We start from the raw sequence: 17,174 nt of genomic DNA, 5'->3' as shown, positions 1-17,174 counted from the left end.
TTACGTTCTTTCAATCTGAGCCATTTGATTGGTTCACGACTGCCATGTGACTATTCATATCATCTGCTGCCATCATGGTCTCGGTCAGAAGGCACCTGCTACTTTGGCATGCCCCCCCTGCTACTCCAAAACAATTTGAAAGCCCTGTATTGGTGTGCTTGAGGTTCCTTCACTGTGTAATTGAGCACATTGAAGATGAGCTGAACCAGTCAGCTAATGTTTCTGTAACCATCTTACTGACTCATTTTAACACAGACCTTAAAGTTCTTAGTTGGACTTTCAGGTCTTCAGGCTCCCCCCTGAAATCTTCTGAACCAACAGAAAGCACAATCCACCTTTTGAGGGATCTTTTTAACAATGTTTAGTCTCTACAGTGAAAACCTGACCATAGAAACAGTAGCGCTGCTTCAGGCTGAACATACAGAAAACACTGCTTTAGTTCTCTTATGATTAGTTGAACTTGTAGATGACGTTTCTTTCCTCTCTTCTCTCCTGCCCCCTGTTCTCCCATCTGCAGCCATATGGAGGAGGAAGAGGAGCAGCTGAGGGAGGTCCCGGGTCCCAGCAGCCAGGTCGACGATGACCCCGAGGTCACCCAGTTTTATGTCAACCCCATTGCTAAGCCAATCCCACAGGGCCGTGCCCAGACCAGCCTGCAGGACACCATCAGTGACCTGAACATGCACAAAGCTTCAAGGAACGGCCTCGAGGTGAGAACCAGATGTGGATGTTTGTGTTCCTGCACAGAGCGTGCAGTCAGTGGAAGTGCTGAGGTCATCGTTTAGCCACGACCATGAAAATAACCCACAGCAGGAGAAACTTTAACAAACCAGATTTACTAGCATGTCCAGAGTTATTTAATGTGTCAGAAAACGTGTTAAAGGCGCAGAATCAGAAGGACAAAAGTCAAAAAAAAAGTTCCTAATCGTTAATTTTGTTTAAATTGGAGAAAACTCAGGCAAGTCGAGTCCAGAAGTGAGAGGATGGTCAAAGCTGAGCTCAGGCGAACAGACGGGGCTAAACGATGACTGTTCAGACTCTGTATGTGAGCCATTTGAGACCATTACACATTTCCAGTAATCACATTACTCCAGTCAGCAGCTGACGAGCAGCTCTTCGTTTCCTCTGCAGTACCAGCTAACTGCCATCCATGAGTAAAATGTGATGACTGACTCATATTTCTGGTTCCACAGAAGCAATATTTAAACAGGAGTTAAATGTCTTTCACATCCTGAGTACATGTTTTATTTTTCCTCCTCAGCTGAGCAACGATGACGTGTCGGCGTCTTTTGGCGAGGAGTCTCTGCAGGAGGAGAGAGAGGAGGAGCAGCAGGTGTCCCAGCAGTCTCCTCACCCCGCAGGTCAGATTCTCCAAACACGCCGTCAGCATTTCATTCAAACCCAATTCAGCTCAGTCTAGTGCTGTGCACTTAATTGATATTTGATTTCTATTTTGGCTCCAAGGGATCACAAAAACAGTGTAAACAGCAAAAACGATTATTAAAATAATTTTCTCGTTACGTTACGTTCTGTGTACTCTTAACCCTGATTTATGCTGCAGCCTGGAGTCTTTGCCTGCAACATAACCTACCTAAGTGTCCAGCGGCGTTGCCGGCATTTACACTTGTGCAGGTGCATTATGGGTTAATTACATTTAATTATCGAGCAGGAATTCTATGTGGTAACCTGCCCTGCACCTCCAGAGAAATCTCAAAGTCCATTATGTCTCCACCAATCACGGGGCATCATTAGCAGGGAGACGTTCTGGGTGTGGTTAGCACCGCCCCGACCCTGATTGGATTCACGTTCCTACAGTGTTAATACCAAACCTTTGAGTACACGTGCAGGATCTATCAGGATGTTGTGGCACCAAAATGTGAGCAAATTTATTTGGTTTAAATATCTTGGTCCAGTTTCTTCTTAGTATTATTGGTCGTGATAACTGCCATTTCCTTTCTATTTATTTATTTCTTATTTGTTTAATTTATAATGGATTGATTTATATGGCAGTTTATTTTACAGTTTATTGATATAGTTATTTTAAATTTTGTATTTATCTTCAAGAGATTGTAGAAATCCACCAGATTTCAAAGTATTTACTTTTCTTTTAGTGCTATAAATGCAGTGTTTACAAAGTTGGTGAGTAATCGTGATTATGATTTCTTTTTTCTTTTTTTTCCCGTAATCAAGCAGCTCTGGTTCAGTCTGAATTCCTTGACAATAAGGAGGAGTTGCATTACGCTGTGACTGCAGGATGATGCCACACGTTTGGTTTTCTGTTTTCAGGCATCGTTCTGACCCGTGTGGGTTATTACACCATCCCCTCCATGGACGAGCTGGCTGAGATGATGGATGAAAATGGAGACTGCATCGTGGAGAACTTCACCATCGGCAGGAAAGGTAACGCCCACACATGTACGACTTCACACTAGCTCAGACGCGTCTCTGCCATCCTAAAAGTCATTAGTCTGCCCTGATTGGACAGCCATCTCACTGCTCTGCCCTGATTGGCTATCAGGTTATGGCTCAGTCTTCTTCCCCGGCGAGGTGAACGTGGCGGGCATGAATCTCGACGAAATCGTCCACTTCAGACGCAAAGAGGTCATCGTGTACCCAGACGACAAAAACAAGCCGCCGGAGGGGGAGGGGCTTAACAGGTGAGTTTAGCACCTTAAACTTTTTTTTCACACTTTTACAGTCACCAGGATAAATAACAGAATCTAACCAATAAAAATGCAAACAGCTCAAACTAAAAGACTAAAACACTTTATTCACTTTATTAACACTTTAACATTTTATTTTTTTTTTGGATTTACCACAAATCCTGAAAAGATGGCAGAGCCACATTTCAGGATTCCTTCCTCTCTCATTGTTTCCTGTGTGTGAAAAAAGAGGCTCTGTCCAGTTCTACCTTTTTGTGATCCACTTCCTGTCCTGATGGGGATCTGTGTTTTCACAGGCGGGCGGAGGTAACTCTGGACGGCGTTTGGCCAAACGACAAGACGACCTGCACCCAGATCAGGAGCCCCGAGCGCCTGAACGACATGAACTACGAGGGTCGGCTGGAGAAAGCTTCACGCAAACAGGGAGCCCGCTTCCTGGAGTACAGACCTGAGACCGGGTCCTGGGTGTTTGAGGTCAGTGACCGCTGCTCAGCGGTTTCTATGAATTAACTTGATTTACAGTAATAGAGTCTGCAGTCGTATCCTTTTACTGCGTAACACTGATGGACATGCTGCAGATATCTGTGTGTTTCTCTTTGTAGCAGCACGCAGAGGGGCTCTCAACATAGCTACACTCAAACATTAGTCACTAATTATTCTACACCACATTTAGCCTTAATATAAACTGTAACCACACTAATAAACAGTGCTGTATCCACTGCTTTCATATTTGTGTTTATTAAAACTCTTCTGTTCAGGTCCAAAGCCAGGAGATGATGATGATGATGATGATGATTCAGTCTGGTGTCATTCTCAGGTGTATCTGACTCCTCCCTCTTTCTTTGTTTCTCAGGTGGCTCACTTCTCCAAATATGGCCTCCAGGACTCTGATGAAGATGAGGACGTCCCGCCTAAAACTGACCCCAAGAAGCTGAAGACGTTGACCGTGCCTCCTCCCTCCAGGCTGCAGCAGCAACAGCTTCCTCTCTCTCAGCAGCAGGTGGCGCCACAGGCTCAGGTAGAGCAGCCTGCGCCCTCCTACACTCACCATCCTCCTCCTCCTCACTGACACATCTGTGCTGGTTAAAGGAGAGTTCACTCAAACTTGTGCCTGCAGGTCAATTTTTAATGAGAAGTTTCCTTTTGTTTCTCTTTTTGGAGTTTTGGGTTTGAAGCGTCCTGATTTTTTTTTTTTTTTAGCATCTTTACACCTCACAGTAATCCCAAAGAGCTTTAAGGAACGCTGATGATCAGTTTGTTATTGATGATCAGGTCTTCAGACTGCTGGCACTTGAGCCAGCAGAGCCTCCAGCGCTGTGCCTGATGTGAAACCAGTTCCACATGTTTCCACCAAAAACACCAAAGTGTTGCTCCAGAACATGCCGGTCCCAAAGGTGGAGCCTGATGTCACAGATAGTGGGCGGGGCTATTAAAAGATAATTACTGATTTGTAGATGCAGATTACCTTTATCACAGAAATAATCCAAATTTGTCTTCCATAATGATCGGTTGTTAAACCTGTGGGCTGATTGCTTAAAGGCACAAAGGAATAACTGGTTCCACACCAGCAGCACGTTGCTGGGGAAACTCAGTTTGGAGGTTGAATATACGAGAGATTTTCTGAATGTTTTAAACTGCTTTACGATCGATATGAACATATTTTATAAGACTTGGGGGGGTGGCGTGAGGCGCAGCGATGGTCAGAAACAGGAAACTGAATGCTTAAATAAGGATTCCTGTAAGCGCAGCGTTCCTGTTCTTAGTGCTTTAAAGGTGTGAATTTGAACTTTTAGCTGGTTTCATGTAGCCTGAGGTTACCGGGGTGAACGCAGGACTGTTACAGAAATAAGTGATGCTGCGTCTCGTTAGCTCAGCCGGTGTTATGCAGGTCTCTGTGGTGTTGGCGGGTGGTAGAGGTGCACGATGTTTATGTTTGAAACCAAAAACTTTTTCCTGAGTTTTTGCCAAAAGGATCAAATGTTAAATGATGAAATTACAGTTCACATGAGATCATCGTAAAACTGCAGTGAGAAAACAGGGCGGGAACCAGGCCTGCTTCCTGGTCGTATTTTAGAGGGCGGCTGTCAGAGGCTGAGAGTAACTTGAGGTGAAAGGTCAGTTTATGTTTAGTCCGATCACGTTAAGAGAAAAAGCTGAAAATCGACCTGAGGTCACAGGTCAGATGCTATAAAAACAGCTGAGCGGTGGTCGTAGGATTGAACGTTCACGGCGCTGTTTTAAAATCTTAAAGTTGACCTTAAATCTGACTCAGAGCAGCACTAACAGCACTGCGTGTCTTCACATTAATCTTCATGACTTTACTCGTGTCTCGCTCATCTATGCAGAATTTTGGGAAATGTTTTAATGTTTGAAGGTATTTCTTCATATTTGGGAAAACTCTGAGCAGACGTCCTGATGTTGAGGTTTGTGGTGACGTTATGATGAGAAATTCAAGCAGAATTGAACTTTGTGGCTTTTGGATAATTAGAAACTGAAATTAGAGTTTAGATTTAGATTTTTAGAGAAACCTGTTTTTAAAATGTTTGACATAAATTGTACAACTTGTTCCATTTTTTATTTTATTTTATTTATTTTTTTTAAATTAATGAAAAATAAAGTTATGAAGACATTTGAACTTTGGTCTGTAAAGTTTGTGTGAAGATCAGCTTTTGTTTGGAGGAGTAATTTACAGCCAGAGCAGCAAACTCGCACTTTAATCAGTGTTTGAGCTTCAGCAGTGAACTGACTGGAGATCAGTCGGCCTGTTTTACCGCCTGCTGTGATGGTTTAAAGAAAAACTCCTCCAAATGTTTGTGTTTTTCTCCATCTCTGGTCTGAAAAACGACCTGTAATGATGCCTGTGGTTAGAAAACAAGAGGAAACCAACTGAAAACAAAAAGGAAAAATCCTCCAAACTTTCCTCCAGGATCAAACATGCAAACAAAGCGTTGAGCAGAATATCAGGTAACATGTAAGTATTAAATATGGAGGTCAGAACATATAAAACTGAGTGCAGCCATAAACTCTAAATATGAACCATCAGAGGTTGTTTGGAGGACAGAAAACGAGAATCAGTCCAGCTTCACCTCACTCTGTCACGTCTGTTTGCCTTCAGTCCACCGTTGTGGAGCCTCAGGGCAGTGCTGTGGAGCTGGACAGCGACATGGCCGACATCACCCAGAGCTTCCCGACAGAGAGCATGCTGGGAGGAGAGGACGATGGCGGCCTGTTTGCAGGGGAGATGGACACAACAAGCTCCAAGCTCGGGGGTTTGATCTCTTCTGAGCTCGACGGCGTCTCTGGTTCCAGCCACATCGTGTCCACGCTGGGGATCAACCCGCACACCCTCCAGGTAGAGCTATAGGCCCAGCCCACAGAAAGCGTATCATTTCACCAAACACAGTGAATCCAAAGATGTGTAGATGCAGCATCTGTGCCTGGATGTCATCCCTGCTGCAGCCATCCTGCTCAGAGGGTCTGACTGTGTTTTTTAAATGACCAAACTTTAGTGAATAACTCAATCAATCAGAATTAGTTTGTATTTTTCCAGAGCTGCACAGACCTGAGATTACCATCCACAGGAGTTACTGGCTGTGAGTCCTTTATGCAGTTCTTCAGTATGATTGACAGCTATGCTAACTGATGCAACAGGAGCAGCATTTTTAGGTCATCTTGTTAATGCATTTTATTAGAAGTTGCTGAGACAGTGAAGTGTTCATACATGACGTGACCTGTTCATACAAAATTAACTTCCATCCATCCTCATCCTCTTATCCTGTTCAGGGTCGCGGGGGGCTGGAGCCTATCACAGTTGTCATAGGGCGAGAGGTGTAGGGTACACCTGTACAGGTGGCAGGGCTAACACAGAGACTCCTAATGGCAGTTCAGAGTGACCAGTTAACCTAACCCCAGTAACTGTGGGAGGAAACCGGAGAACCACAAAATTAACTTGATGCATAAAATAATTCCACCTTGCAGGACCTGCAATGTGGAATTATTACCTGCAGGTTACCTGTGTTACCCACCCAGGAGGAGATTATCAGTCTTGTTATGACCAGAAATGTTTAAATGTCATTCGCATTTAGTGATGACCAATGGGAGTGAAGGGTATCACTGACATGTGAGGAAGAGGAGAACACATCGGGAGTTACGTATGCAACCAGAGCCTGATGAACCCGTGTCGGCAGATCGCCCACTTAATTTTTTATTGAATAGTAAAGAAATCTCATTTTGTCTTCAGATCATGAAGGCATCTCTGTTTGATGAGGATGAGAGCGACATGTTCCACGATCAGGGAGCGATGAAGGTTTCTACCGACATCGCGTCCCCTCGCCTCGTCCTGCCGGGAGCTCAGGGCCGACCCTCCGGTATGAGAAACTGACCTGAGGATGTTTCTGATGAATCATTTTATTGCTCGTGATTGTTTTTATAAAATGACTGAAATGAGTGCTGTTCTCTCTGCAGTCGGCGGTCTCCTTCAGGCTCGATTCACCTCCGGGCTGCTCTCTCAGCTCTCAGACTCTCCCCGCCCCCTTCTTCCTCCGTCCCGGTCATCTCCGGCCGTTGTCGAACCCTCCCGCTCTTTGCAGTGGGTGGGGCCGGGTCCCTCCCCCTTCGTGCTCCCTTCCCGAACTCCAGAACCTTCGATCAGGACGGTCGGTGTTCGGCGGCTCGGTGGCCCCGTTCCCCTGAAAGAGTCCATCACTCATGGGAAGGTTGGTACTCTGGATGTCTGAATTTTTCCTCTGAAAACATCTCAGGGTCACGAGTAGTTTACAAAGTCTTCTCTGCTTCAGTCCTGTTAGCACTTATAAATCTCAATGGTTGAACGTTGTCACAGTTGGAGTTCGCGATGACAAAGCATCGTTTATTACGTGCTCAGTGTTCGTGTGAACGCCGTGTTCTCAGGCGGGTAACGAGCCTTTTCCCCTCAGCTGAAACTCCTGCGGTTGTGTTTCAGGGAGGCTTGCTGATGGACACCGGGCTGTTCGCCGTGCGGTCCTTCCGGGTCGGGTGGGGTCCCGGCTGGACGCTCGCACACTGCGGGAGCCCGCTGAGCTCGCCGACATCCAAACAGCTCGAACACCAAGAACTGACAACCAAGACCGACTTCAGCTTCCTGCCAAAACCTGCGAGGAGCAAACCGTAAGCAGGACAGACACACACACACACACACACACACACACACACACACACACACACACACACACACACACACACACACACACACACACACACACACACACAGCAAAACATCAGTTAGGCTCTGTTTAAGCTTTAATTTGCTTAAAAAGGGATGGTGCACCTCAATTAGCATGAAAACGTTGGTCTGGTTTAAACAGAAAATCATGAAAGCAGCTAAAAAAAAAAGTTTTTCATGGTGAATATCACACTTGACTTTATTTTCTCACTTGTACTTCCTGCCTGCCGTTCCTGGGTGGGTGCAGCAGGGGGCGTTCTTTTTCTAAGCAAAGTAATCACAAAATGCAAAAACACAAAACTGATTTGGAGTCAGATTTTTACCCCCTACCAGGTAAGTCCAGACAGGGTTCCTGCGGTCTGCATTTAATTTAGTTCAAGACTTTTTATTTTTGTTCTAAGCAATAAAGTCTGTGCTGTATTTGCTGTGTGGAGTCTGCATGTCCCCGTGTCTGCGTGGGTTTCCTCCCACAGTCCAAAGACGTGCAGTTACTGGGGTTAGGTTGATAGTTCACTCTAAATTGCCCATAGGTGTGAATGGTTGTCTGTCCCCTGCTACAGGCTGGCTACCTGTACAGGTGTACCCTGCTTCTCGCCCTGTGACAGCTGGGATAGCTGTAGATAAAAATCAAAAGTTTAAAAAAAAACTGGAACAAATTCACATTTAGTTCCAATGAAGAAAGAAAATGTCTACAGAGCACAAACCTGCATTTTTAGTTTCCTGCAGGTGATTTTAAGTTTCAGAAGAAGGTCGTTCTCAGTGGCTGAAGCTCCACCTGCAGGTTTGACAGTTCAAATCTGTGTGAACGAGTGAGACGGAATAAAGTTTTACTTGGTGTTAATACGTGCTTTGTCCTGCAGACTGACAGAAAGCCCCTATAAGGTGGTCGTGGAGCAGCTGGTGGGGCTGGAGCCTCTGCATGAGAAAACCAGTGAGGAGGAGGAGGACGATGAAGAGAGCCAGGCGGAGCTGCAGCGCCCTCTGGAGATCTGCCGGAAGCACAGCACCGTGGACATCCCAGATGGCTCTGCCTGCCCTGTGGTGCGACCGCAGCCCGGCGTGGCAGCGCTGCACGAGTACGCCGAGTGGATCACCGAGCTGAACGACAGGCAGAGCGACGCCGACCGTAAGTGATGACCTCACAAATGAAACTTTAAGTTACTGTAGACATTAAATCATGAAGCCTTTTTTAAAACGCTCTCTGCTCCAGCTCTGCTGGGTTACTGGGCTGAAGTCTGGACTCTGTGTGAGGCCCTGTGGGGCCGGCTCGGCCCCTCGGATCAGGAGCCTGACGTCGAGCTGCTTGGCGAGTACGAGCAGCAGCTTGAGAGGAGGCGGAGCTTCTCGGCCTGGCTGTCCCGCGGCGCCTCCCGTAGGGTAGAGGAGGAGGTGGCTCTGGCGGGAAAAGGTCGCCACATCGACGCAGTCTTCAGCTATCTGACAGGAAACCGCATCAGCGAGGCGTGTCGACTCGCACAGAAGGAAGGTGAGGACCGCGCTCAAACAGGAAGTAGCAGTGATGTCATTTATGTAAATCTCTGAAGCCTTTTCTTTCAGTTTCCTGTTTACAGGCGTAATAAAACTCTCCAATAATCTTCATTTTTTTTCCAGATCTGCTCCAAATTTCAGGGATTTTTCCTAAACTCAACTAAAAGTTTTCAGTTTTGGAGCTTTTTGTAGAAATAAAATCCATCTGAAAATTAGCTGCAGATAATCCCTCTTTGTTTCATAGCTGCGTCACTGCAGTGAAGCCTCAGAAACGCTGCGAGTACGACTGTTAACGTTGACCGAGACGCTTCCTGATAATCCCCCCCAAGCACATATTTATTTCAACGCCTTAGAACAATATTTTGCATATTTACATTTATATAAGCAAATTATTATATAAGTCAAATTGTATTAAGGTTTATATATAAAAATTGGTGTTTTGAGTTTTTTAGGGGGCATTGTTTGAGTTTGAGCCACTGACCTGCGGGTTGCAGACTGAATCATTATTAGCATTAATTATTAACACGTGCACCATCAGAACGACTGTTTGCTGCAGCAGGAAATGTTGAACACACACATACAGATCTGCCTCATCCTGGAGCTACAATCCTGTCAGGACTCCTTTTGAGTCTGTTTCGAGCCTGCAGGAAGCCGATGTTTTTGTTTTCTCTCTAACCACAGGCATCTTTGGGCCAGCCCTCGGTGTAGGTTCCTCCTGATGAGAAGTCATAGTTGTTGATGTTGAATCTTCTTTTGTCGCTTTGTTCTTTCAAATATAAAGTTTTTAAATGTCTATAAATGTCTCACATGTGGAGGTCTGAGCTGCCCCGCAGCCGCTGAGTCTGTATGTCTTCTTTCTGAAATGTCTCCATGTGAACTCTTGGAGCTCTGCTAACATGCAGCTGTGTGTCTGTGCAGGAGACCACCGCCTGTCCCTGCTGCTGTCTCAGGCCATGGGCTCTCAGTACTGCCGGGACCTGCTGGCCATTCAGCTCGCCGACTGGAACCGCATGCAGACCGACTGCTACCTGCCCGAGGAGCGACTCCGCATCTTCGCTCTGCTCGCCGGGAAACCGGTACGACTGTTTTGATAAAATGGGGGAAAAGGGAAAAACCCCAAATTAGATCAGGATCTGTAAAGCGAGTTTCTCAATCCACACAATCAAAAACCTCCATTCAGTATTTTCAGTTTAAATATTTCTGCTAATAAAGCGTCTGTCACAGTGAGACGATTAACCAGGAAATCTCTGCAGTATGAATTTCAGTACAGGCAGGAACAGACACTCACAGACTGCAGTGCATTGTACAAAAACACCACCAGAGGGCGGCGTGAACAGTTAAAAAGGCAGCTGAGCTCAGCGAGCTGCGAAAGATGAAGATGGGAAGCCGTAAACAGGCGTTCGGCTTGATGATCAGCAAGAAGCTGAAGTTTAATGGTTTCAGTGTTTATTCTGGATATGACGACAGAAAGCCTCCTGACTGTATTTAGACGTCCTGTCGATTTACATTGTTTAGTTCCAAAGTCCAGTTTTTCATTTCAGATTACAAAAAAGTTTTAGTTTAATAAAACTTTGCTTCCAGCTGTTAATCTCTGAACCAATTAAAGGTCATGTTTGGCTGAGCCGCTGTTTGAAATGAAGCGTGGTTAATGTTAGCAGTGCTAGCAGCTGTGTGAAGGAGTGATACGGTCGAAGCCTCCGTGCTGTGGTTGGATGCTGACGGTGTTCTCTGCAGGTGTGGCAGTCGACCGACTCCGTGGTGAACGTTTGCTCCGAGCTGGACTGGAAGCGCTGCGTGGCCGTCCACCTCTGGTTCATGCTGCCTCCCACCGCCTCCGTGGCCGACGCCCTCGCCAAATACGAAGCCGCCTTTCAGGTGAGCCGGCGCTCGCTGCCTTTTTTCTTTTGGCTTCATTTCTGTTGAGTGACTTCAGATGATTGACGTTAGATTTACACCCCTTAAAGCTCGAGGAGAGCTCCAGCTGTTGGATGCTCTCACAGCTGTATTGATGTCAGTAAAGCTGTGAGAACATTCACTTCAGGAGGACTCGTATATGTTTCCAGGTCCTTTTAAAATTTGTTATATATCAGCGCCTCAGTCTAATATGGAGAAAGCAGATACAGGTACACAGACTCTTGATGTGTTGCAGTGAATTACATAAAAATGCCACCATGTACTGCTGAAAAGTCAGCTGAGCTCAGCAAGGTGTGTAATATGCTGCCATTGTGTAGCTGGGAAACTGTTTCACTGTTTGTGTCCTGCAGGGTTTGTGTGAGGCCGGGAAGTACGCCTGTGCCCCCCTGCCTCCGTACGTGGAGGCGGAGCAGCCAGATCTGGAGGACGAGGACGATTCCAAACGGCCGCTGTACGACCTCTGCTTCCACCTGCTCAAACTCTACAGCGACAGGTAAACCAGACTTCACTCATCTGTCAGTTTTGGATGACCTCGTCACTCATTTTCAGTCTGAGGGGTAAAATCTGCAGAATGCTCCTTTAAAGCTTCCCCCGTCTCCCTGCAGACACTACAGCCTGCAGCAGCTGCTGGAGCCTCTCACCGTCACCTGGGAGCGTCTGGATTACCGCCTCAGCTGGCACCTGTGGGGCGTCCTGCAGGCGCTGCACTACAGCCACCTGAGCTCCTCGCGGCAGGGCCTCCTCCACGCCAGCTACGCCGCCCAGCTGGAGAGCGCCGGCCTGTGGCACATGGCCGTCTTCATCCTGCTGCACATCCCCGACCACACGTACGTTCGCCTCACTGTCAGTCACACAGCGTGACTCAGGCACTGGTGTTTTTGTTCACTTTTCAAGGAGAAATCATTAACCCTTTAACGCCAGGCGATCACCGCTGAAGCACCGGTTACTTGCCCTTACTAGCGGCAAACAGCTGATTAAGACATAGCGTATCAGCACAGAGTCGGCTGATCAAAGGAACTTCAGTCGGGTGTCAGACTGAATTTCCTGTTGGAGAAATTCAAACAGTTCCTGGAAGCTCAGAAATTGCACTTCACAGCCATGTTGGGGGATTACGGTATTTGTTGCCGGAACTCCATGAACGGCGGGACTTTTGAAGTACGCTGTGTTGCATTCAACACGTTCTGAGGTGTAAGGTTAAAGGAGGAAAGTAGTTTGATCCTGTCAATGACGTTTCAGTCGATTCCACAGTCGGTGGGTTTTTCTGCCCCCGCTGGGCTCAGATCTTCTTCCTCTCTCCTTCTTTTTCTTGGGGATTAAGGTTCTGCAACGTTGTACCAGAAATCTGCATGCTGGTGTTTTTAAATCAAAAATGGATAATTTGTAGGGAAGTAGTTTTAATATTTTTAATTATCCCGTAACAAGAACATGGCTGCAGGTGTACATACAGCAGTAAGAGCATAATTATTCCCACTCTACACTCCATGTTCGGATTGTGAGGTCTGGAGGCAGCGTGATGAATAAGGAGGAGAAATGGGTGATGTTTCTCAGGTGTAGGTTTGCTCAGTAGCAGACATGAGCACTCAGTGTGTGAAAATTCATAAAATCATCCCAAAATATTCTGAGGACCTTCCTCTGTTGAGATCTTCAGTTTCAGAAGTTCTCTCCTCTCTAAGTGGCTGCTCTGATCTCTGCTCCTCTGCTGTGTCTTCAGTCAGCGGGAGCGAGCTGTGAGGGAGATGCTGGCGCTCCACTGCCCCCTGCAGGAGACGGAGGAGTCGGTCCGCAGGGAGCGCTTCCTGACCGAGGAGCTGCTGATCCCGGAGCAGTGGATCCACGAGGCCAAGGCCACCCGGGCCCACCGTGATGGCGACAGGCACCAGCAGGCCCTGCACCTGTACCGGGCCAGATACTGGAACCAGTGCCACCGGCTGCTGATCCAGCACTTGGCCTCAGGTAGACCCACAGCTGCTGTTTAAGACCTTCATCACAGGAGAACACAGGCTGTGAAATGATGATGTGTCAGGAAATATTTAGTGAAAAGAGCAAAAACTTTCCAACTGCAGAGTTCCTCTGTGAGTAATTAGATTACATTTATCGATTTAAGATCCGATTTTCGTGTTTCTTTGTCCGTCTGAAGCTGTTAAATTAGATAATTAAATGTCAGTTTGTTTAAAGGAGAAAATCGACCAATAAATGTTAAATTAGATTTAATTTTTAAAAGATGCAAACTGAAAAAAGTTTAAAGTAAATGAGCAGGAGGTCCCTGCAGAGGAAATATGTGTGTATGAATAGTAAAAATGATTCTGTGGAGCTAAAACTTCTCACGCTCGTTGAAACTGAAGAGAGACGCTGGCAGAGATGTAAATTTTAAAGCTGTCGGTCTCTAACTTTTTGCCTTCTGTCTCACAGACTGCATCATCAACGATAACCACGACTATCTTCTGGAGTTCCTGGAGGGTCTGGCGGTCCCTGAGAACTGCGCCACCATCCAGGACTGGGACACGGCAGGGAGGGTTTACCTGGACTACATCAGAGTCATAAAGACTCTGCAGGAGATCCAGCAGGTACCCAAAAACCAGGACCCTCCGTTTTTTTCTAATTATGAGCAAACATGATCTTCAGATTATTCACTTTTATGCCAACGCAGCAATAAAATCCTCATAAAGGTCCTACGTTATGAAAGTTACTGAAGAATTGGCAGCAGAGAGGCGTGTACTCACCGTGTGAGTCACAGCTGAGTCGTCTGCTCAGACTTGTTTCCCAACTTCATGTTTGGCTTCAGTGTGAACTCTGTGTAAAAGAGGTCGTTTAAAAATGAGACTTCATGTGTTCAGTGAGGAACGTGAACTCAGTGATATTTGATGTGTTGCTGGAACTGCTTGGTTTAATGTAACGGTGTGTTTGGGGTGTGAGTCAGAATCTGTATTCGGCCTCACCGTGTGTTCGCCCTCAGATGGAAAACGCCGGCTACGAGCTGGAGCGTCTCCACACCGACGTGACGTCTCTCTGCAGCAGGATCGAGCTCCTGCCCTGCCGCACCGCTAAAGACCGCCTCGCCCAATCAGGTAAGAGAACGATGGCTGAACGTGGTTCAGATCGTCCAGAACCGAGCGCAGCTTTCCAGCTGATCACATGTCTGTCCTCTGATTGGCTGGTGTTAGATGGAGGTGGGGAGGCTGTGAAAGTTTGGAGAAACTGTTCGGGGTCGAGCACCGAGATGTTTCTGACATTATAACTCTGCACCTGATTTCCAGTGTTTTTCCTCTGGATCACACATCAGCCAACTCTGAACACACACACACACACACACACACACCTCCAGACAGCTTCTTGTGTACACGAGTTTAGCAGCAGCTGCAGAGAGAGGCAGAAATGTTTCACCTGTTCAGTCAGAAACTGAACTCAGTCCTCGGATCAGAGGAATGACTCTGTGTCTCTAACAGCTCGATGTAGAAACGAGCAGCTTATACTCTGAGAAAAGCTAACCAAGCCCCTCCCCCACCCCTCCTCCCTTCATGCAGAAATGGCGAAGCGTGTGGCCAACATCCTGCGCGTGGTGCTGAGCCTGCAGCAGGGCGACTCCCTCAACATCCCCCTCGCCCAGCTGGCGCCGCACATCAGCCGCCTGCCGATGCCCGAGGACTACACGCTGGAGGAGCTGCGAGGCCTCACGCAGTCATACCTGCGACAGCTCATCGTCAGCCAATGAGAGCGCAGAAGCTTCAGCTGCTCAAACGTCACGAAACTGATGCCAAAAAGTAACGAGGAGTCATGATCCTGAAGGGAGCGGTTTGAGCTCCGACATCTTTCAGTCTGTTTCAGCTTCAGCACGTCAGCGTTTAAAACCCCAACAGGAAGTGACTGAAGTTCAGCCCTCACAGCGTTCACCTGATTGGCGTTTCCTGTGCTGCAGGTCACAGGTGTATTTAAAACGTCCCCTCCAGGTTTCTGCATGAACCTGCTGATCGAGTCATCAAACATTTGGACCATGAAACTATTAACAGCAGCGTCAGAGAGAAGCAGCAAACCAGTGACTGAAAAATGATTGAAATACTTCCTGAATCTTCATTAAAAGCTTTTATTTTCTCCAAAACAAAAGGCCAGATTATATCAGGTGAGCTATGATGAAGGGCTGAGTGAAACTTTGTCTTCAGGGGTCAGGAAAAGGTTTAGGAGCAGTTTTTATTTTTTAGTGGTTTCCATCCATTTGTGTTCTCTGCACTAAAGGGTCCGGCCTGAACGCCGTGTGGCTTTGCTCAACACACTCCACCCGTAATCTGCAACACAACAACACACTGAAGTAAGAAGGTTCCTCTGCAGGACGTTTCTCATTAAAGTTTCCTCAGATTTTCTTCAGGTTTATTTTTCATCCCCAAATAGAGAAAAATGTTTATCCTTCCATTATTTTCCTCTCATTAGTGTCCAAATTAATTCAATCACATTGTTTTTAATGCAGGCAGGAAACAGGAGGCGTCGTCTGCTGCTTTAGTTTACTCACTGATTCATTCAGTTTACGTTCATCAGGATGATTCAGTCAGTAAAACAGGTTCAGTCAGTTTATTCATGCAGAACTTAAACAGACTCAGAGTTAAAGCGATGAGCAGAAACCGAACGAGAGCCGTTTGGAATAAACAAACTCAAACCTTAAAAACTGAACCTGGATTCACACTCAGTCACTAACACACACACACACACACACACACACAGACACACCTGACAGTGCTCTGTGTGCGACTCCATGTAAGCCTGACTCACTTGTGTGACCTCTGACCTTACAGAGAAGTGCCGCTTTATTGCTCAGCTCTGACGCTACGTGTTTTTCTCTCCGTGTATTTTGGATTATTTTGAGTGGGTGGAAGCAGCTGTTAGCCTCTGATCTGTCCATATGTTAATAGACGATCTGTAATCATAAAGCAGCCGTGATCAGAAACGTGTAAAATGGCTGACGGGCTATTTTTGTAGATTTGGTTTTGTTGGTCTGAATGTGTCACATTTTGTTTTGTTTTTTAAATAAAGAGTTTCCTTCCAAAACGAGCTGCCAGCCAGAGATTTCACTGCGTGTAATTATATAAATATTGTATATTTTTGGAAATCAAACAGGGAATATCAGGTCATTTTTATCCTTTAATTATTATTAAATTGGATGCAAAGTCTTTGGAAGTGAAACCCTTCACTCAGATCGGTGTTTTCTTTGTGTTGTAGATGAACTGTCAGCTTGCCAACAAAGTAAAAAATCAGTTTTTCTGGACTCATGTCTGAAACACACAGAGATACTGCTTTGTGTTAGTGAGTGTGTGTGTGCGCATGTTTTCCTGGTGTTTGGTTGGTATTTTTTAATAAAGTCAAGTAGAAATAAACTGTTTTTCTTTCTTCTTTTTTTTACATTATTAATGGTTTTTGAACTCAGGATCATCTGACAAAGTAAAAACCTGTTCAGAGGAAACACACGACTAACACAGGATCAGGAAGCAGAAACCACTGTGAAGCCATTTCACCTGCACAGATGCAAAAGGAGGACCTGCACAGGAGGACTGGGATCTGCTCAATTGTTGGGGGAGGAACAGCTGGAACCTCCCACCTCCCTCACACACTGATGAGGATCCTGCTTTAGGACACTGTAGGATTCTGCCTCCTGCTGCTCACACAGGAGCAGATACTGGTCCTGCTGCAGGTACCTTCTCACTCTCGGTTGTAACCAGCAGTGGTCTGTGGCAGTCACCTGCTCAACAGTTAGCTTTTGGGGCGGGGGGGGGGGGTCACGTTATTGTCTCCAGGGCACCTGTGCAGGTGAAATGGAGTCACAATAATTTCTGCTTCCTAAACTGTTAAAGAATTAAGGAAACCCTGAATAGACTCATTCTTAAGTCTTACTGAGCACTCATACAAGCACAAGACCTTCCAGTTAGTAG

The 17,174-nt window shown here is 46.3% G+C and overlaps 1 protein-coding gene across 4 annotated transcripts in view; it reads left to right on the top strand.

Annotated features, from left to right (window-relative positions):
- nup98 (nucleoporin 98 and 96 precursor) overlaps positions 1-16,613 on the top strand; it is a 32,647-nt gene extending 16,034 nt beyond the window's left edge. For all 4 annotated transcript variants that reach the window (XM_030747193.1, XM_030747192.1, XM_030747190.1 and 1 more), the window contains 20 exons: positions 518-710; positions 1,262-1,361; positions 2,287-2,400; positions 2,519-2,657; positions 2,960-3,137; positions 3,517-3,681; positions 5,779-6,015; positions 6,904-7,030; positions 7,128-7,378; positions 7,624-7,808; positions 8,724-8,989; positions 9,074-9,349; positions 10,270-10,427; positions 11,086-11,226; positions 11,616-11,758; positions 11,871-12,092; positions 12,977-13,218; positions 13,675-13,829; positions 14,219-14,330; positions 14,787-16,613. In XM_030747193.1, coding sequence (XP_030603053.1) covers positions 518-710; positions 1,262-1,361; positions 2,287-2,400; positions 2,519-2,657; positions 2,960-3,137; positions 3,517-3,681; positions 5,779-6,015; positions 6,904-7,030; positions 7,128-7,378; positions 7,624-7,808; positions 8,724-8,989; positions 9,074-9,349; positions 10,270-10,427; positions 11,086-11,226; positions 11,616-11,758; positions 11,871-12,092; positions 12,977-13,218; positions 13,675-13,829; positions 14,219-14,330; positions 14,787-14,974 — 3,592 coding nt within the window. In that variant the 3' untranslated portion in view covers positions 14,975-16,613. The remainder of the gene's footprint in view (positions 1-517; positions 711-1,261; positions 1,362-2,286; positions 2,401-2,518; positions 2,658-2,959; positions 3,138-3,516; positions 3,682-5,778; positions 6,016-6,903; positions 7,031-7,127; positions 7,379-7,623; positions 7,809-8,723; positions 8,990-9,073; positions 9,350-10,269; positions 10,428-11,085; positions 11,227-11,615; positions 11,759-11,870; positions 12,093-12,976; positions 13,219-13,674; positions 13,830-14,218; positions 14,331-14,786) is intronic.
- The last annotated feature ends 561 nt before the right edge of the window (positions 16,614-17,174 follow it).

This window comes from Archocentrus centrarchus, chromosome 14 (assembly GCF_007364275.1).
Source record: "Archocentrus centrarchus isolate MPI-CPG fArcCen1 chromosome 14, fArcCen1, whole genome shotgun sequence".
NCBI lineage: Eukaryota > Metazoa > Chordata > Actinopteri > Cichliformes > Cichlidae > Archocentrus > Archocentrus centrarchus.
Note: the sequence above shows the minus strand (reverse complement) of the source record. Positions and strands in the feature narration are given on the sequence as shown.